At 35.5% G+C, this 17,894-nt stretch overlaps 1 protein-coding gene across 1 annotated transcript; it reads left to right on the forward strand.

Annotated features, from left to right (window-relative positions):
- Window positions 1-1,243: 1,243 nt before the first annotated feature.
- On the forward strand, window positions 1,244-10,105 carry LOC113761492 (serine/threonine-protein kinase BSK2). The gene is made up of 10 exons (XM_027304503.1): window positions 1,244-1,779; window positions 2,461-2,681; window positions 3,424-3,559; window positions 4,344-4,477; window positions 5,399-5,504; window positions 6,653-6,738; window positions 7,806-7,991; window positions 8,112-8,270; window positions 8,482-8,595; window positions 9,631-10,105. Exons 1-10 carry the CDS (start codon window positions 1,698-1,700, stop codon window positions 9,880-9,882), a joined length of 1,476 nt encoding a protein of 491 aa, XP_027160304.1. The 5' UTR covers window positions 1,244-1,697; the 3' UTR covers window positions 9,883-10,105.
- The last annotated feature ends 7,789 nt before the right edge of the window (window positions 10,106-17,894 follow it).

Genomic DNA, 17,894 nt, shown 5'->3' on the forward strand with positions numbered 1-17,894 from the left:
GTGAGTTGTTACGTTTTAATTAGTTGAATTGAGTGTCTTTTCCCCTTTTTCGTCCAAAAGCATCAAAGAGGGGAATGTGATTCATCCACAAACAAATTACCAATACTTTATAGGTTAAAGCTTTCGTACGCTTAGATCTATTACTACAATTTACAAATCATTACGTGTTTCCCAACAATCAAACGATACATTTTTTTGCTTAATATGCCATTTATCAAATTGACACCCTTGAAATTGATTGTCATTCTTGATCCTTAGTTCCTAACTCTCTAGTCATAAATTTGAGATTTCTCTTGTCTTAAAGAATGAGAAGGATCATATGAGAAATAAAAAAGTTAGATATATGAAAATTACTTAGACAAGGAGCAAATACCCCCCCTAGATACTAAACTACAAGTTCTATTATGGTGCCGAACTCAATAATGCAGAATATCCATCATTATTGACACTTTAAGAATTTGGATTAAGTTTTTATTTACGGTCAATGTAGTAGATTTTGTCATTGTAATAGATTTTTTACATTAATAGATATAAATGTATGTCATTTATGTAAAAAGTGAATTTAAAATTAGATTACGTAATATGCATCTACACCCCTTGTATATACATTAACAGTGCATAAAAAAATAATCTAAAATTTACCTTGAACCATGCCCAATTCTCACAATTGTTAAGCTTATGTCAAGTAAACAAGTTACAAATACAAAATTTTTATAGTGCCATCACTAAATTGGATGAAACCAACTCTACCCCTCTGGTAGTTGGTCACCAAGAGAGTTTTAAATCTCTATTTGGGTGTAGGTAAATTATTTAAACTTTAAATCGCTTGGCCTGCATTCTTAAAATCCGAGTTTTTTTGGAGATTTTGTCAACGGGTGCACGGACACCTGTTTGGATTTGTTGTGGTTCAGTTCCCTCCCACTAGGTCTAGAATATATTCGTTTGAAAAATAAACAATAAATTGGATGAAATTATTAACTAGAGTATTTGCAATTTACTCTGAAGTGAAGTAAAATTGCAAAAGAGAGAAAGAACTGTTAGAAGAGAGAGAGCCAAATGGTAGAAAGTAGAAACACCGGAGAAAGTTCCAAATTCCAATCCACGGATTCACAAGAAACGCTGCTGCCTTCGCTGCAATGTGAAAACAAAAGCCTGCTTACCACTGACGGCAGCATATGTATGTAAAAGGTGTCACCGAAGTCACCATCCCCACCCCCCCATCCGAAGCTCCCATCCGTTTCTACTTCCCCACCTCTCTCTTCACGTGCTCATCATCCGGTTATCATGTGACACCCTTCCCCAGCTCCCTCTCACAACCCCCACCCAACATATTCCAAACCAAACTGCACTCAGTTCCCCAATCATCACTCAGCAAAAGCCCCCACCCCACCCTTATACTGTTCCCTCTTGGACACACAACACACACAAAAACCACATACACAAAAAGGGGACAATCATGGTACCGGTTAGCTGACTCTTCTTCCTTTTCATTGACCTGCAAAGAAACAATCCCTCATGCTTTAACTGAAAAGAAAAGGAAAAAAAAAATCCCCATTTCAGTTCTTTGAAAACCCAGGTGGGACTTGGGAGGGTGAGTTACAAGTGAGAACGGAAACAAGGGATTCAGCTGAGTGTGAAGAAGTGTGTGTGTTTTTCTTTCTTGAGGTGTGTGTTTGGTCTATGTGAGCATTGAAAAAATGGGCTGTTTTCAGTCCAAAACTGCCAATGTTCAGTCCCCTGACCAAGAACCCTCTCAGCCCGACTCCAAACCAGATCTTGGTATCACATTTTTACTCAATTTTTTTTTCCTTTTGTTTTCTTCAGTCTTATTCGTGTTATTTAATATCTACTTTTCTGGAGTTTCATGAACCTGTAGTCAAGATTCATTTTTCTCTATCTATCTCCCTCCCTCTATCTCTTTTTTGGTGGGCTTTTTTTGGGGTTTGATGTATGAGCTACTTGCATGTTGAATTTTGGTTAAAATTTAAACTTTGATAAGGGTGTTATAGCATCTATTCGGTCAATTGTCATTTTCTTAATTATCTTTTTTTTTTTTAATTTTGTGGTAAGTTGTTTGCTTCGGTTTTATGTACATGTATGATGTGTTCATTTTTTCTTTTTTTAATTTCTATTTTCGGGTCTTTCATAAATGCTTGCAATTATTTTGGAGTTTTTTTTCCATTATTTTTGGGTGATTGACTGATATTTGACGTAAAAACTGCCCTATTTTTGTTTATCTCACATGTACGAGAGTTATGTAATTTAATTTCTTTTTTTAGTAGTTTTGCTTATTGATTACTACTAACATGTTCCTAAAAGAAATACTTGTTAAATTTGGGTCTTGGTGTCTTTGTTTGCTTGATACATTGATATACTTAGAAATGGAAATGTTATCATTTGTGTCGACCAACCTAATTTTTTTTTTTTGGCCGTGTCATTGTATATTTAATGATGGTGAAGTTAATGGGGACCAAATAGACCAAGATCAAGTACCTGTTTTTAAGGAATTTGGTCTTGCTGAACTCCGAGCTGCTACAAATGGGTTCAGCAGTGAATTGATAGTCTCTGAAAGTGGAGAGAAAGCTCCCAATGTTGTTTACAGAGGAAAGCTTCGGAATACCCGGCTTGTTGCCATTAAGCGTTTCTCAAGACAGTCCTGGCCTGACCCCCAACAATTTGTGGTAAATATTATTGTTCAGTTTGACAGCTAGATTCATTAGCTTGTAAAATTATCTGATGATGTTCGCGTATGTCACACTGAAAGAGAAATGCAACAACTATTCTAGTTTGATGACCAATTCGCATTGTATAGCTTTAAGAGATAGCATTTCTTTGAGACACATCTTGTTTACTGCATCTCACTTTGGGGAGCTGACACCATCTTATTTTTGGGGATCCTGTTATAGTAAGATTGTTTGGCCAACAATAATGTTTATCTACTATAATCATAAAATGGTTGTGAATGTGTCTGCATGTGTACTGCTAACGTAGATTTCTCTCTAAAATAGTTCAAAAGTTTGTGTTGTTATATCTTGATTTATGATATTTTCTTCACACAATACAAGTCTGTCTTATTTTGTCATTCATGGTGCTGGATTTTTACCCCTTGTCATCTAATGGCCCATAGTTGTTACAGTTGGAAGTATTCGTTATCTAACAGCTAATGTGACCCTCCGGCTTTTGTTTTTTTAGTTCTTGAAGATGTTTGAAGTTATCAGTAGTGTCTATTGCTATGCTTGGGATAATTCTGGGTTATGGTTTCATATGTCTTATCAACTAGTTGGCAGCCAATCATTATATTCGTACTTGATGTTCTATTGGTATCAATTTTCTGACCTACCCTCCCTATGTGTAAAATTTTCCTAGCCTTTTCCTACCATAAATTGTGGTCTTTATACTGCTTTTGCTGTGCTCCTCATGCAGGCAGAAGCTGCTGGTGTTGGCAAGCTTCGGCACAAGAAATTGGTGAATCTTATAGGATGTTGTGCTGAGGGAGATGAGCGATTGTTGGTCGCAGAATATATGCCTAATGATACACTGTCAAAGCATCTATTTCACTGTAAGGTTTATCGAATTTTGCCTCGTGATCCTACTTTAGTAGATTTCTTCTTGAAACTATTCAGTATATCTGAATCTTTTTACCACCATTGCCAGAATGGAAGTAATGATGGGTGATTGTAAAAAACTGTGGTCAATGCCTCACACAGAAAAATGTTACATCATGCATTAGTAGTCATTTATAGGAAAAGAAATCACAACCTTTTTTTTGGCTTATCTTTTATCGTGGGCATCAATATCATTTGTCAACTGAATATTGGAATGGGTGTGTAAACTTCACATTCTACTGTGTCTTTTGTTGGACTTTCATGATCTGCATGGCTACCCTTTCTTTCATCGAGAATGTTCTTTCCTGAGCTGCTTATCTTCTTTAAGTTGGCACGTGAACAGCTTATGTAAATATATTCCTTTATATGTGTTGTTCCCCTTGAAGAGTTGTCGTCCAGTATTTTGCTTACCCTCTTTGTTCTCCTTAGGCAGCTGATTGACTAATCAAACTGAGCACAAGATAGCACTATAAATTGTTCTTATGGCTCTGTAATCCCATCTACGAATCTTCCTTTGCTCAGGCCAGCCTCTCTGTATAAGGAACAAGCAACTCTCTTGCTAGATCTGCATCCTTCAACTAATATGCTGTTGCGAATGTTATACCTGAATTTGCATGGCTATTGGTGCTCTTTTTTCTTTTTTTTTTTCCCACATGATTTTGATTATGATAGTATTTTTTGCCTAATTTATTTGGCAGCCTCTGGTTATTCACCCATAAGTTCATGTGTTTTTTGCAGGGGACAAACAGCCTCTGCCATGGGAAATGCGTGTTAGAGTTGCTTACCATATTGCCCAGGCTCTAGACCATTGCATTGCAGAAAACAGAAAAATTTATCATGATTTGAATGCGTACAGGGTTCTTTTTGATGAGGTAGCTAATTGCCTGACCAGCTTGGAAGGATTTTAGGTTTACCTTGGAAAGCAATTTGCTAGATGTTGGTCTATGTACCATATAGATGAGAAGAGTTATATGCAAAGCTGCAACTCTTCTATATTAATTAAAAATATTCTATCCTCAACATGTTCAAATTTGGTGCTGAAGAATTTTCTATTAGACTTACTATGGTGATTGAAATAAGGAAACCGAAATGAGTGAGTATGTTTTAAGTCCTTTAAGTTCCATGATGCTTTTGGATAACGAGTGCTTCTTGGATGTTGTAAATGAATCTAGTGGTTTCTATTTGCGTAAATGAGATCTGCATTATGATACATCCAACTATTTCTTCCCCCTTCCCACTATCCTCTGAAAAGACATGACATTAGCACCAAGAAAAAGGAAACGAACAAGTTAGCCCGTTTCAATAATAACAGTGTTCCAGTTTTGGTACTTGAATTGTTTCATATAAAGTTTTGTATGGAACGCTAATAAGTTTTCTGGAGAAAATGGATGATAGCTCTGTATACATGGTGCATTAAGAAGTGTCCATCAATCTATTTGAAATGAAATAAGATGGATGGTAGACTTTTTATGCCCCTATGCTTTCAAATTACATTCAAACTGGAGTATTGAAAATTAAATAAGTGCAATTCCATTTATGTTTCTTGTCACGTTTTAGGAATCTGTAGTAGAATAGTGTACCTTATTGAATTAACTAGGGAATCTATTCCCCAGAGAAAAACTAGTGGTCTTGATATCACAGTAACAAGAATGAATATTGCTTCAATTTTGACTTCATCCACATTTCTATTCTAGGATACATACTATAATCTGTTTCAACAAGTGAACATGGTAGTGTCAGTTGATTGTTTTGGGTGAGCATCCCTTACATGTGATGATTCTTTTCTTGATCAGGATGGCGATCCTCGGATATCTAGTTTTGGTCTTATGAAGAACAGCAGAGATGGGAAGAGTTATAGTACCAACCTGGCTTACACTCCACCTGAGTTTTTGCGCACTGGTATAGTTTTAACCACTTGTATGGGCCTCCTGCAGTTCCTTTTGTGATGTATACAAATTAGTTCTGCTTTGCTTTTGCCCTTTTCTTTTGGGTTTGTCTTGACGATCTTGTCCCTTTTTTTTTGGTGGTTGATGTACTTGTTCAACTTAGAGCATGGATTTTATCCATGTCTTGTCACTTTGAGATAAATGTAGGTTTGGATTTGCGATACTTTGATCTTCTACCTAGCTTCTATGTGATCTGGACCTGGATCTTTTACCATGCAGCATAACTTCACCTGTTTAACTGGTTGTGAAGCACCACAATTAGTATTCTGCCATGTGTTTTTTCAGATTGTTATGTGTATGTGAATTCTCTCGTCGTTTGCAACTATTATTGCCAGCAATATTTATTTTCTTACTCATCCAAAAAATAAGTGTATTTAACTACCATAAGGGAGTGTGGTTTGGTTGTGTAGTGCTGACTCTTTGTTCTAATGATCTTCAATGATGTTTGGGAACAATGAAAAGTACAGTTCTGGAAGTTATTCTTTCAAAAGTGTGTTTAAAAATTTTTGAATGAATCTCGTACGGGTAGAATTTAACTAGATCAGCACTTTTATATAAGCCACCACACGGTTTTAATCCTTTAGAGTATATCCTTGATAGGACAAGGGATTTATTCAGACATGAATTCAGATTTGAAATAGGTATGATTAGTAGTCAGATTAGTTTCTTGTAATTTAGTGAGCTTTCATCTCAAGAATTGAGGAATAAATATTCTGATACTCTTCATGTGTACCTTTCAGCACTGTTGTTACGCTTTGAGTTTGTCCCATTTCTAACAAGTGTTCTCAGCAATATATGTATTTTGTTTGTTTTCCTTTTCGTTTTGTTTTTTTTAATGCTTCACTGATTTCTTTACCAAATTATCTTTCCAATACAATTGACTATTTGTTTGTGGCTCTAAGCGAATCAGCATATCTTATTTCCTCATCTAGAGTTGTCCACTCGTGTTAGGATGGAGTAATGCCTCATAATATCCATAAAGACAAAAATATGCTGTCTTTGACAGAGGATCTTATTTTGATATCCTGTCCAACTGTTGTTTAACTATTACTCTTGCCTAGCCTTTTATGTAGCTTACTTTACTTCCTTTAATTTTCCCAGGTAGGGTAATTCCGGAGAGTGTAATATACAGTTATGGAACCGTTCTGCTAGACCTTTTAAGTGGAAAACACATACCTCCTAGCCATGTACGTAAATCCTCATTCCATGTTCTATCTTCTCCTCTTTTACTCTTGGCTTGTAGAAGAATCATTTGTGAGCCTATCATGCTTTGGTTTCATGTTATATTGTTAAAAAGTTACTGTAATCTGTAGTTGTTGCCATAGAGATACATCAAATTTGGTCCTTAATTCTTTTGATGAATAATTTATATTAAATGTACAACTTGTAACTTCTTTTTTCTCCAAAATTAGCTTCCTTAAATGAGAATGCTTGGAAATGTTTTTTCTATCTTGTCATTGGGCTTGCCATCCAATGCAATAGCTTGCTGTTTTCTTTAGCGTTTCATGAAAATTTGGCTTTGTGCAAGAGATTCATACTTTTATCATCTTTTTCTGATGTTTGTATTATTCTGTTGGATATCCAGCATATCATTGTTGTTCTGAAGTATGGATTTATATGGACATAAGCTTTAAGATATTGAGAAGGCCGTCATTCATGCTTTTGCACAGACTTTCTGGTATACCTTAATTAAAGTAACTTATCCATGCTTTTGCATAGACTTTCTGGTACAGCTTAACTAAAGCAACTTATTCATGCTTTTGCATAGACTTTCTGGTATAGCTTAATTAAAGTAACTTCAACATCTGATAGTCCAGCAGTTATTCATCTTTTTTCTTCCTTCTTGTTTTTGCTTCTCCTTTTTGCTGTAGGATTGGCATTACAAATGACAAATGAACTAATTGTGTAAGATTCACATACTTGTGAGTTAAGAATGATAATGTAGGTGAACTGGAGCACAAAAGCGAAACCTGAAGTGATGAAGTAAGAATTACAGATTTGTTTGCTAGTGTACACTATTCAGGGTCCTCAATATGTTTCCCTTGCTATAGAGTTCAGGTGCACGTTGAGCACCCAGGAGGGGTAAATAGTGGAAGGAAAGAAAGGTAGCTCTGATGAGTATGGGATCCAAGTTTTAGCTTTTCAGAAGCATCAGTATTGTTGCATCCATATTTCAATCTGATTTCTGTTAGATTTTTTATTCCTAACTTGTATCCTTTTTGCTTAACTGGCTTTTTCCACATCATTTCTCCAGGCTTTGGATTTGATAAGAGGTAAGAATGTGTTGTTACTCATGGATTCATCGTTGGAAGGACAATATGCCAATGAAGATGCTACTGCATTGGTGGAACTGGCATCAAAGTGTCTCCAGTACGAGGCTAGAGATAGACCTGACATAAAGTTTCTTCTTTCAGCAGTGGCGCCCCTTCAAAAACAGGAGGTAGGCCTATCGAGCATTAATTTAGTTGCTAAATACTAGATTTTCTCATATAATTAATATCTTAATCTAAGATTTAAGCATTTAAATAGATTTTCTCTCCTTTGCTTTTGGCATTCGTAGGTTGCCTCACATGTTTTGATGGGCCTGACAAAGACTCCAGTGGTACTGCCTACCATGCTTTCTCCTCTTGGAAAGGCTTGTACAAGGATGGACCTTACTGCTGTGCATGATATCTTGCTTAAAACAGGTTACAAAGATGAAGAGGGTGCAGAAAATGAGGTGAGTTGCAGTCAGAAAATCTTGATTCAGGATACTCAAAACCTAACTTCATTTACTGGACTTCTTGAACCAACGGTGAATGCCCGTTGTTTTTATCCTGTTATGATATGTCCAAATGAAATGAAAATTATTGGGCTTAGGTGTTTTCTCTAATTTGGCCTAGCACTCTTACTTTTTATTGGATTTTTATGGCAATACAATCTTTGTAAAGCTTTCATTCCAAGAATGGACACAACAAGTGCAAGACATGTTGAATACGAAGAAATTTGGTGACATAGCATTTAGGGACAAGGACTTCAAGAGTGCGATCGACTATTACTCAAAGGTATGTGAATTATGCAAGACATGTCTGCATTCAGCCAATTGTTAACTTCTCTCCTGGAAGCAGCAAAGTCCTATGTATTATTGTGGACATCAGTATTTGGTGGAATAAAAAACAGAGATAAATTAGAACCAATGAAGTTAATCAATCTCTGCTTGTAGCTTATCGCTTTTTAAAATGCTATCAAACTTGTACCGAACACATTTATGCTAATTTGCAAGCTTGTATTTAATCCACTACACCATGAGTTAATTGGCTTTTTCCTGACTTGCCATATAGATGTTTTCGAGGAATTTTTAATGTTCTTGACTACTGCACTGTCCTCAAAATGATAAGAGTGACTACGATGTTTGTTGATCTAATGGTATGATTTGATTTATCAGATACCTAGCTTTTGGGAAGTCAGTGCCATTCATCTTACTGTATGGGTGTAGGAAGAGGATTATCATGCAGGTTGAAATAGAAAGAATAGAAAGAAGGCTTCTTTATTCAATTGACTTAGCGATTACCTACTTTAAAAACCGGAGGTCTAGCTGAATTAATGTCAGCGTAGTGAGTAAATTTCGTCTATCCCTTTTGCCTTACATAATGTTTAAATCAAATAAAATGCCTGGACATGTATTGACACGACAGGTCTCAAACTGTGCACTGCTGGGGAATGGTAACTAGGATAGGTTGCATAGACTGCTAAGTTGGCCTCTAGATTTACTCCATGAAACATACGGACATGTTGCACTTTGCTTCTGTTTGCCCTTACTTATGTGCCTCCACCTTTAAAGCGAAACAATATAGTGCAGCTACTTATTTGACATGATCGTTGCTTCTCTAAATTAGTGGGCAAACATGGGACTCATTGTTAGTGTGACTATGAGAGTGATGTGAACCAGGATATATGAATCGCATGTGTTCTTGTCTGTACAACTTCAACCTTCATTTTTCAGGAACGTGTTGGGTTGGCACCTCCCTTTTGTTGATGAATAACATTGCCAATTATTTGGAGTTTAATCCTAATTCATTTTTTTTTCACCTTAAATACAGTTGGTGTCCATGATGTCTGTTCCTTCTGGTACTGTCTTTGTGAGGCGAGCTCTATCCTACTTGATGATTGGACAGCCAGAGCTTGCTCTGAGAGATGCTATGCAGGCACAGGTTTGCTTGCCTGAGTGGCCTACTGCCTTCTACATGCAGGCTCTTGCCCTATCTAAACTTGGAATGGAAACTGATGCCCAAGACATGCTGAATGATGGTGCCTCCTTCGAAGCTAAGAAGCAAAACAGTTGGCGCATCTAGATCGTAGCTCGATGATGAGAATCACAATTTCCTATCAATTGATTTAAGTTATAAATTTTAGGGATTGGATCAGGATTTCCTCCGGTTGGATATCCAATTCGGTGAGGATAACTTGAAAAGTTAATTGCCTGTCTGTTGTAGCAACATAGTTCCATATAGAAATGTATAAAACACTCCCTGATTGCGAAAAGCTTAGTGCTAGTTACTGACACCTGCATTTGCATTAGCTCTCTTGCATTGCATAACCATGTGATGCACCAATCTTAATCCATCATAAAATGCATGCTGCTACTACTTCTTAAGAGTTTGGTTGACCTAACCTAGCTAGGTATTTAGCTGCCCCCTTGAGAACTCTTGGTGGTGAAGAAAGCCATTTGATTCAATGCTAAATCAACAAGGAAAGAGTTATGCATAATGTACATTTAAAGTACGTAGGTCTCAAACACGCTCCGTTTGGATTAGCTGTTTTTTGAAGATATTTTTGAAAAATTTTACTGTAGCAGTATATATGAAAAATTTTTTATATAAAAAATTTTTGAAACATTTGATATATTATATGGATGATATCTTTTTTGAGTTATTATGTATTACTGTAGCATTGTATTTTTAAAAATTTTGTTTTTGAAAAAATGGCCAATATTTTTGAAAATTTTGTTTTTGAAAAAATGGCCAATCCAACGGAGCCAAACCCAAGAGTCCTAATTGATTACATTCACTTGTTTATGGCCTATGTGCATATTTATTGTTTTGAAACAGAACAAGTGAAGTAAATGGGAAAAAGGGGTGTGTCTGCATCTTCTGTTTTAATGCAAATGCAGGAATCATACTATTTTGTTTGGGGCTATCTTGAAGTTTGCGTTGATGAATTGACTAAGCCTAAACGGCAACAGTAGTAGGGTAGAGTGAAGGACGTTGTAGCAGTAGCTGTGAAGGGATGCGGGAAACAGTACCTGAGAGGTGCTTTTAACATCCAAAACTTTTACTTATGAGTTGTCTCGTAGTTATTACATCTCTGGCTCAGTTGCTTTCCAAAAAGATCACAATGAAACTATAAGGAAATATCTTCCAAAAAGGTCACCAGTAGATGCCTTAGGTTTCAAAAAGCTGGGGCAAAACGGTAGGTGGAGAGTCAAAAAGGTTGGCCAAAATGTTAGGTCGATTGTAAAAGGTACAGGCACCGCCGAACATGCATCTGAATCCTATTTTTGAAAAGAACATGTTTCTGAATCTAATGCTTAGATTACTGATGCAGGTGATAGAAGAACAGATAATTTGTCATTTCATGCATGCTAGTAGGAAAAAACTTTACAAATGGGACAGCCCACCAGCCTTGCATACATGTGGTAAATAAAGGGAATCACGTTAAACACCTTTGAACTAAAGCATACTTCCCAAAAAGCTTTCTCTTAGGCACTTGGAAAGGATGAAATAAATATTTGTGTGTGTAAATATCCTAAACATTTTTTAGGTTTATGATCGCCGCCTACTCATAAATAGTTTCCCCAAAATGTAGTAAGAATGGCGGCCTTCTTAGTTACTTACGGCTACCTGATTAATATCCCTACCACCACGTCAGTCGAGTTTCGAGCTCGAGCATTTGCATTTATTCAGGGAATAGCTACAAGCCAGAATTTGTTACCAAGATTATACATCCGGTTCATTTATATCGATGTTAATTGCATGAAAATTTCGCATAACGATGTAAAACTCATAACCTTTGTTACAGATGAATTATTTGATTCAAAGATAGTGTACACTAATTAAAAACATCCAAGCACTTGCTATCCAACAGCCCATTATGCTTCCTTTCTTGATGTTGAATATTCAAACACGAACAAGATTGTAAGTATGTGGATAGTTATTTTTTATTAATCGGTCATATTCCATTAATAGAAGTCACGGTCACGAGTCATGAGCTTCATGCTCCATGGCTTTCAACTCTGTCATTCTTGGATCAATCCAGATATATGCAGAGTCATCAAACACATTCAGCCTTACATATCCATAGACTTTGATGCTCATTATGACCATTTATCTCCAATCTCACAAGTTTAACGTCAATGATGATAACTTGAAAGATGTGCTAGCACCATATTCATTTATTTAGAATTTGATGAAGTGATAATGAAGTGTTTATCCACCACACAGAGCCAAAAGGGAAGATGGAGACACGTTTGAAAATTGATAGTCTGCATAGATTCCCAACAATCTAAGTTTGAAAAATCTTCATCTACAAGTTGCTTGAAGAGATGGTGGCTGCCAGTTGATAAGCACTCAAGCGTTTTGGTTTTCTACATTAAGATATTTGGACCTGCTTATATTTTTCTCACATGATTATCGTTTTGTTCCGACCTTTATATGGTTGATAAGCAGCAAAAATAGCAGAGCCGTGAATGAATTGAATACGAGGAATTGCTTTTCAATTTTCTTTTCCCCTTGAAAACTTGCAATTTGCTGGACTCCAAGTCCAACCTACCCAACTTTGATTTGATTTTCCTTTCCTTCGATAATGACACATTATTATGTCGACTTTTATTTCTTTCTTCTTATGTCATGCATGAGACACGAGCTCTCTCAGTTTTACTCCCCATACCATGCTATCGACAGCTTTTGTTGATCTTTTATATATCTTAAAAGATCTTTTGTTACAACTTTTCCTATTACACTTTTGTCATATGTGTTCCACGCATTTCCTATTACACTTTTGCCATATGTGTTCCAAGAAATAATAGATAAGAATTCAAATTTTTATATATCAGTTACGGTAAAACACTTGTCACTCGAAAAAGTTATGGAATAGAGCGTGTCACACAGATAAATTATAAAACAGAAGATCTCAAGCCATCCTATGCATCATTCAAGTCGTGTAAATATTGGCAGACTATTAGATTATCTGCTTTTTGTGGAATTTAAATTTTTAGGATAATTGTTAAATTTCTTTATGCAAAAACAAACGAAAGGAAAAGAATATAGGGCCATGAAGCCCTCATTGTGGAATTTCTTCTTTTCTGATGTGATATTCAAATTTGGTAACTTCTGTCCAACACTACATATGCACGGTTGGCCATTGGAAAGAAGTCCAAATCTTCTTGGGATTGAGAAGGACAAGTGCCGCCAGAATTGTGGCAAGGTCCTGAGTGCAGCTTTTGTGGAGAATGAAGACGAGACAACTTGGTAAGCTCATTTTTTCATGGGTCAACATGGAAACAGGAAGGGGGAGCAATGCCTAGTCTAATGTGGCACACGTTAATGGGAATATAGTGATTAGTGAGAAGATAAAGAATTTCAATTTCTCCATTTAACTCTTGCTACATATCAAGTTATCATTAGATACATTGAAAATTCAACTCACATGATCTGTTTGTACAATATTGAATTTGTTCTATTTTTTTTCCCACTTGTACACTTTCTTAGAGTTCAAAATTTACTGATTTTAGGGCCAGTTACCATGTAAGCATTTCAACTTTTAAAGGGCCTAATTAATTTCAAGCGCCAATAATCACACAAAAATCTATTGGTATATATAAATGCAAATGGTCATATATGTCAATAGGTACATATAATTCAACAAGAATATAAAGCATGTACACTAAAATTCACTTATCCCACTTATATAGGTACATGTATTCAATTTTTTCATGTGCATGCAGGATTGGACTGGCCGGTCAATATAGGAGTTTAGGAGTTCAACTGCGGGTGATAAGAAAAGAGTAATAATGTTCATTTGGGTATTTTACATTGGTAGATCCACTGTTATGCTTCCAGATTATCATCCATTCACTGAATTGCAATAATTTTGTCCAAAAAAAAAAAAAAATGGACCCATTTCCTATTTTGTGTCAACATTGACAAAACCTTGTTATAAATTGGAAAGTACCCTATGATATTGAATTGTATAGACAAACCGAAAAGTTAGGCATTTTATCTGTATTTTGCTTCATAAATTGGATGAAACTAAGAGTCTGTGTGGCCAATAATCTTCGAAGAAGTTAGCGAAAGTTGGCCACGGCTCTTTACCATAAATGACGTAGCAATCAATCGTTATATAAATGTCTAAGTGATGAGGAGGATATAAGTAGGTTTTTCCACTTGTAATTATGACGCGTACGAAAAATTACGTGTAGTTTTATCATCCTTAAAGTAACATCTCACATCTCATCATATTGGTTATTGAAGGTCACACATCTCACACAATTGTCATTGAATGTTCTCTCCAATGTCTCATAATTGAAGGAATGTTGATAAGACTTTATATATTGAATTTTGAATGTTTCTTAGGGTGCCTAATGGGCATTCACTGTTATTCCATGACATTTTCTCGAATTGATTAAATTTTTTTTAAAGAAAAATTTGAATTCTCTCTTAGCGAGTGCACGATAGGTACTTTATAAGCATAAACATTATCATTTTGTGGGTTTGATCTGCTCAGGTTACACATATTTATGAAATGAATTGCCGTAATATACTCCCTCCGTCCCACTTTGATAGTCCTGATTCTTTTTTCACACAGTTTAATAAAAAGTAGTTAACTTTGTTGGAACAATCAATTTAGGTAGCTATTTTTCTAAAATACCCTCACATTAATTAAAGTACAACTTTATGGAAACTTGAATTGATGGTAAAAAAAGAATCAACTCTCATTAAATGGGGTAGGTTTATAGAAACAACAACTTACATTGAATAAGGGTATTTTAGGAAAATTAAAATACAACTACATTTTTCAATTGGAAAGTAGACTACAATTTGGGACAGACGAAAAAGGAAAACTGGACTATCAAAGTGGGACGGAGGGAGTATAATTTTGACAAATAACACTTTGTACAAGATAAAGCTTTTTCAGGCAAGTAAATCTAAAAGTTGACAGAAGCCTAATACTTCTCATCATCTCATGCCATTGAATTTGGCAGCCTCATTGAATTGGCTTCTTTAACCCTTTTCTCCCAACACACATACATGTATATGTGGCTTTATTATAGGGGGTTGAAACATGAAAGTAGTAAAACAGATTGCAAGAAAGCTCATTAAAAGTAGTAAAACTAAATGCTGACGAGGATAAGTTGACAAGAGCATCCATTTCACAATATTATATATATCTAGAGTAGTCTAGTTTATTTCCTTTTGCATCCCATCAATTTGCCAGCCGCATTGGAATTAAGTATTTTTAGGCAAGTTTTTGAGGCCTCAAATATTAATCTTGCATGCCAGAGCCACTTAAAAAAGTTCACAGTTGACAAGAAATCCAAAGAAGTCAAATCTTGATACGTGATGAATTAATTTGTTTACTATTGTCATGGCTATTAGATTATTTAATACACCAAATTTCACGAATTCCATCAATTAGTGTCAGTTACACTAGAATGCTAGCCGTTAATGATTATATCTCTTTGCTATTTTAAAATAATCCTACGTGTTTTACATTCTAAGATAAAGATTTAAGAGTTTCATATTCTTTCAAGCTCTTCGAGTTATTATTTTATAAACACGTTGAGGTCACAAATAATGATCTTGCATGCTAGAACCACTTAAAGAAGTTCACACTTAACAAGAAATCCAAAGAAGTCAAATCTTGATACGTGAAGAATTAATTTGTTTACCATTCTCATGGCTATTAGATTATTTAATACGAGTCACATTTCAATTTTTGGGAGTTTTTTGAGGAACTCATTCAATTCTTATGTAACCAAACAGCATACGTGTTACTTGGTCACCATTTCCATCAATTCATTACTAGAATGATAGCTATTAATGATCGTATCTCTTCAAAATAAGACTTTTTGCTAGTCAATGATAGTGTGTACACCGTCAGTATGAAAAAGATTTACTCATTTTGATATTATCACATAAGTTTTTTGAACTAATTTGTACGCATTCAAAACTAATCCACCTCCTCAACCGATGTACGCTATTCTTAGGATATGAGCTACGGCAGCTTAATATCCTCCAACCTTGGATTAACGATACAATAATGGCTGGACGTAGTTTAAGTTCACAAGACATAAGTATTCACACGTCAAGAAAATGCCATTGATCGAGAGGTTTGTTGGAAAATTAGGTTCTTGTCGAATGTATATCAATGATTAATCATGTCAATGTCATATACCCAATCATTTTGATTTATTGATATTCTAACAGATTATTGTGGACATGCTAATCAAGCCCCACTGATATAATCCATAATCACCAGAGAAAACCTCCCCAAGATGCATGAAAAAACCGCCCCTGGACTGGTTAAGATTCTTGGTGCTTCACCATCTCCTTGTCCACCATTCTCTTCCCCGTTTATGGTTGCCATGTTTGGCCATGAGGGTTTGTTGATTCAACAACTCCAGTCATAGTTCATTTTCGGTGAGCTCAGTGTTTCAGCAGCCCCAAAGACCAGTATTGCTGGAGTTTCATAATGCGCAATAAAGGGATTGTTGGTGACCCCTATTTTGTCCTGATTTTTGATCTATTACTACTAGATATAATTCGACAACTTCGGAAAAAGAGTAAACAAAGGCAACTAATTAAGAAATTAATTTAGTACTCCATGTATGACCTGTAATCTACTAATATTTGTCACCTAAAAACATGAAATCGTCATCCATTGGTAGAATATCTTTTAAATTGCTTAGTGGGTACTCCATCTTCCCCTGAAATATTAGTGGGTATTCCATTAACCATAATTTCTCCCCGTGTTACTTAAAGATAAAGAATTTATGGCCCAGAAAGTTGTGGGATCCACAGCCAAATAACACCCAAATAAAAAAAAAAAGAAAAGAAAATCAGCATATATAGAAATATTTTTAGGGAAAATCGCTTATTGGAGGATCTACGTACCACCGGCTTTTAAATCACCATTGGTAGTTCGAGTTAGTGGCGGAGCCACGACCCACGACTAGGAGGTGCAAAGGGAAAATGAATTTTAGTGGAGTTAAAACTTATTGTCAATATGAGTATAATATATGTTACCTTAGATGTTGGCAACATTTGGATTGAGGGAATGGGAGGGAAAGAAAAGGAGAGGAATTGAAGGGATTTGGTTTTTGTTGTTTGGATTGAGTTTTGAGCAGGGAAAAGAAAGAATAGCGAGGGAAAGGGTTTAATTGTTCTGTTGAGTTAGAGTTTCTGTCCAAAAGAGGTCAGGAATGGAGGGAAATGAAACTAAATCAATTAAAATAATTTAATTTTTTAAAAGATCATTTTTCCTTATCTTTTTTTTAGTAAATTAACACTTTGTCTTTTCCTTCATGTTCTTTTCTTTCTTCAATCCAAACAAAATTTTAATATTTCCTTTCTTTTCCTTCCATACTTAATCTTAGATAAGATGGATGGAAACTACCATCCTCTATTATCCTTTCCTTTCTTTTCCATCGGTGTCCTTTCCCTCCCTTTCCTGCAATCCAAATGGTGCCTTTTTTTTTTTTTTAAAGTAAGTGGGAGATTTCGAATCCGGAAACTCTCACTTATATTTCGTCCTCTCATATCACCCAATCCATCCCTTCTCCCCTCCAAATAGTGCCTTTAATTATCGATGTGACTACATTGTTTAAATTTAAAAATTGAATCTTTTTTTCCTCTAAGACGTGATTACTACGTTTGATCTAAAATAGATCCAATACTTTTGTAGAAATTATTTATTACAATTTTTTTTTTATGAAGAAGGCAATTCTATGTAATTTAAAAAGGAAATGTGGACAAAAGCATGAACTTTTTAAAATTCAAAGGGGTGCGATGTAGTATAGGAAAGAAATTCTATAAAATTGAGGGGGGAGACAGGGCAAATAAGGTGCAAAATTGAAAATATCATTTTATATCGAGCTCATCATGCAATTTTTCAAAACTTGAGGAGGGGCAGTTGCCCACCTTCAAGTGTAAATAGCTCCACCCTGGTTCAAGCCCATAATAGGAATATAAAATCCTCCCGTCCTACACATGCTCAAAAAATAACGGTTTAAGATTAAATAATCATAATCTCAAATGTAAATTCCAGTTCGTGTGAAAACAAACGCATATGTATAAAATATGTGACA

This window comes from Coffea eugenioides, chromosome 2 (genome assembly GCF_003713205.1).
Source record: "Coffea eugenioides isolate CCC68of chromosome 2, Ceug_1.0, whole genome shotgun sequence".
In the NCBI taxonomy this organism is placed as follows: domain Eukaryota; kingdom Viridiplantae; phylum Streptophyta; class Magnoliopsida; order Gentianales; family Rubiaceae; genus Coffea; species Coffea eugenioides.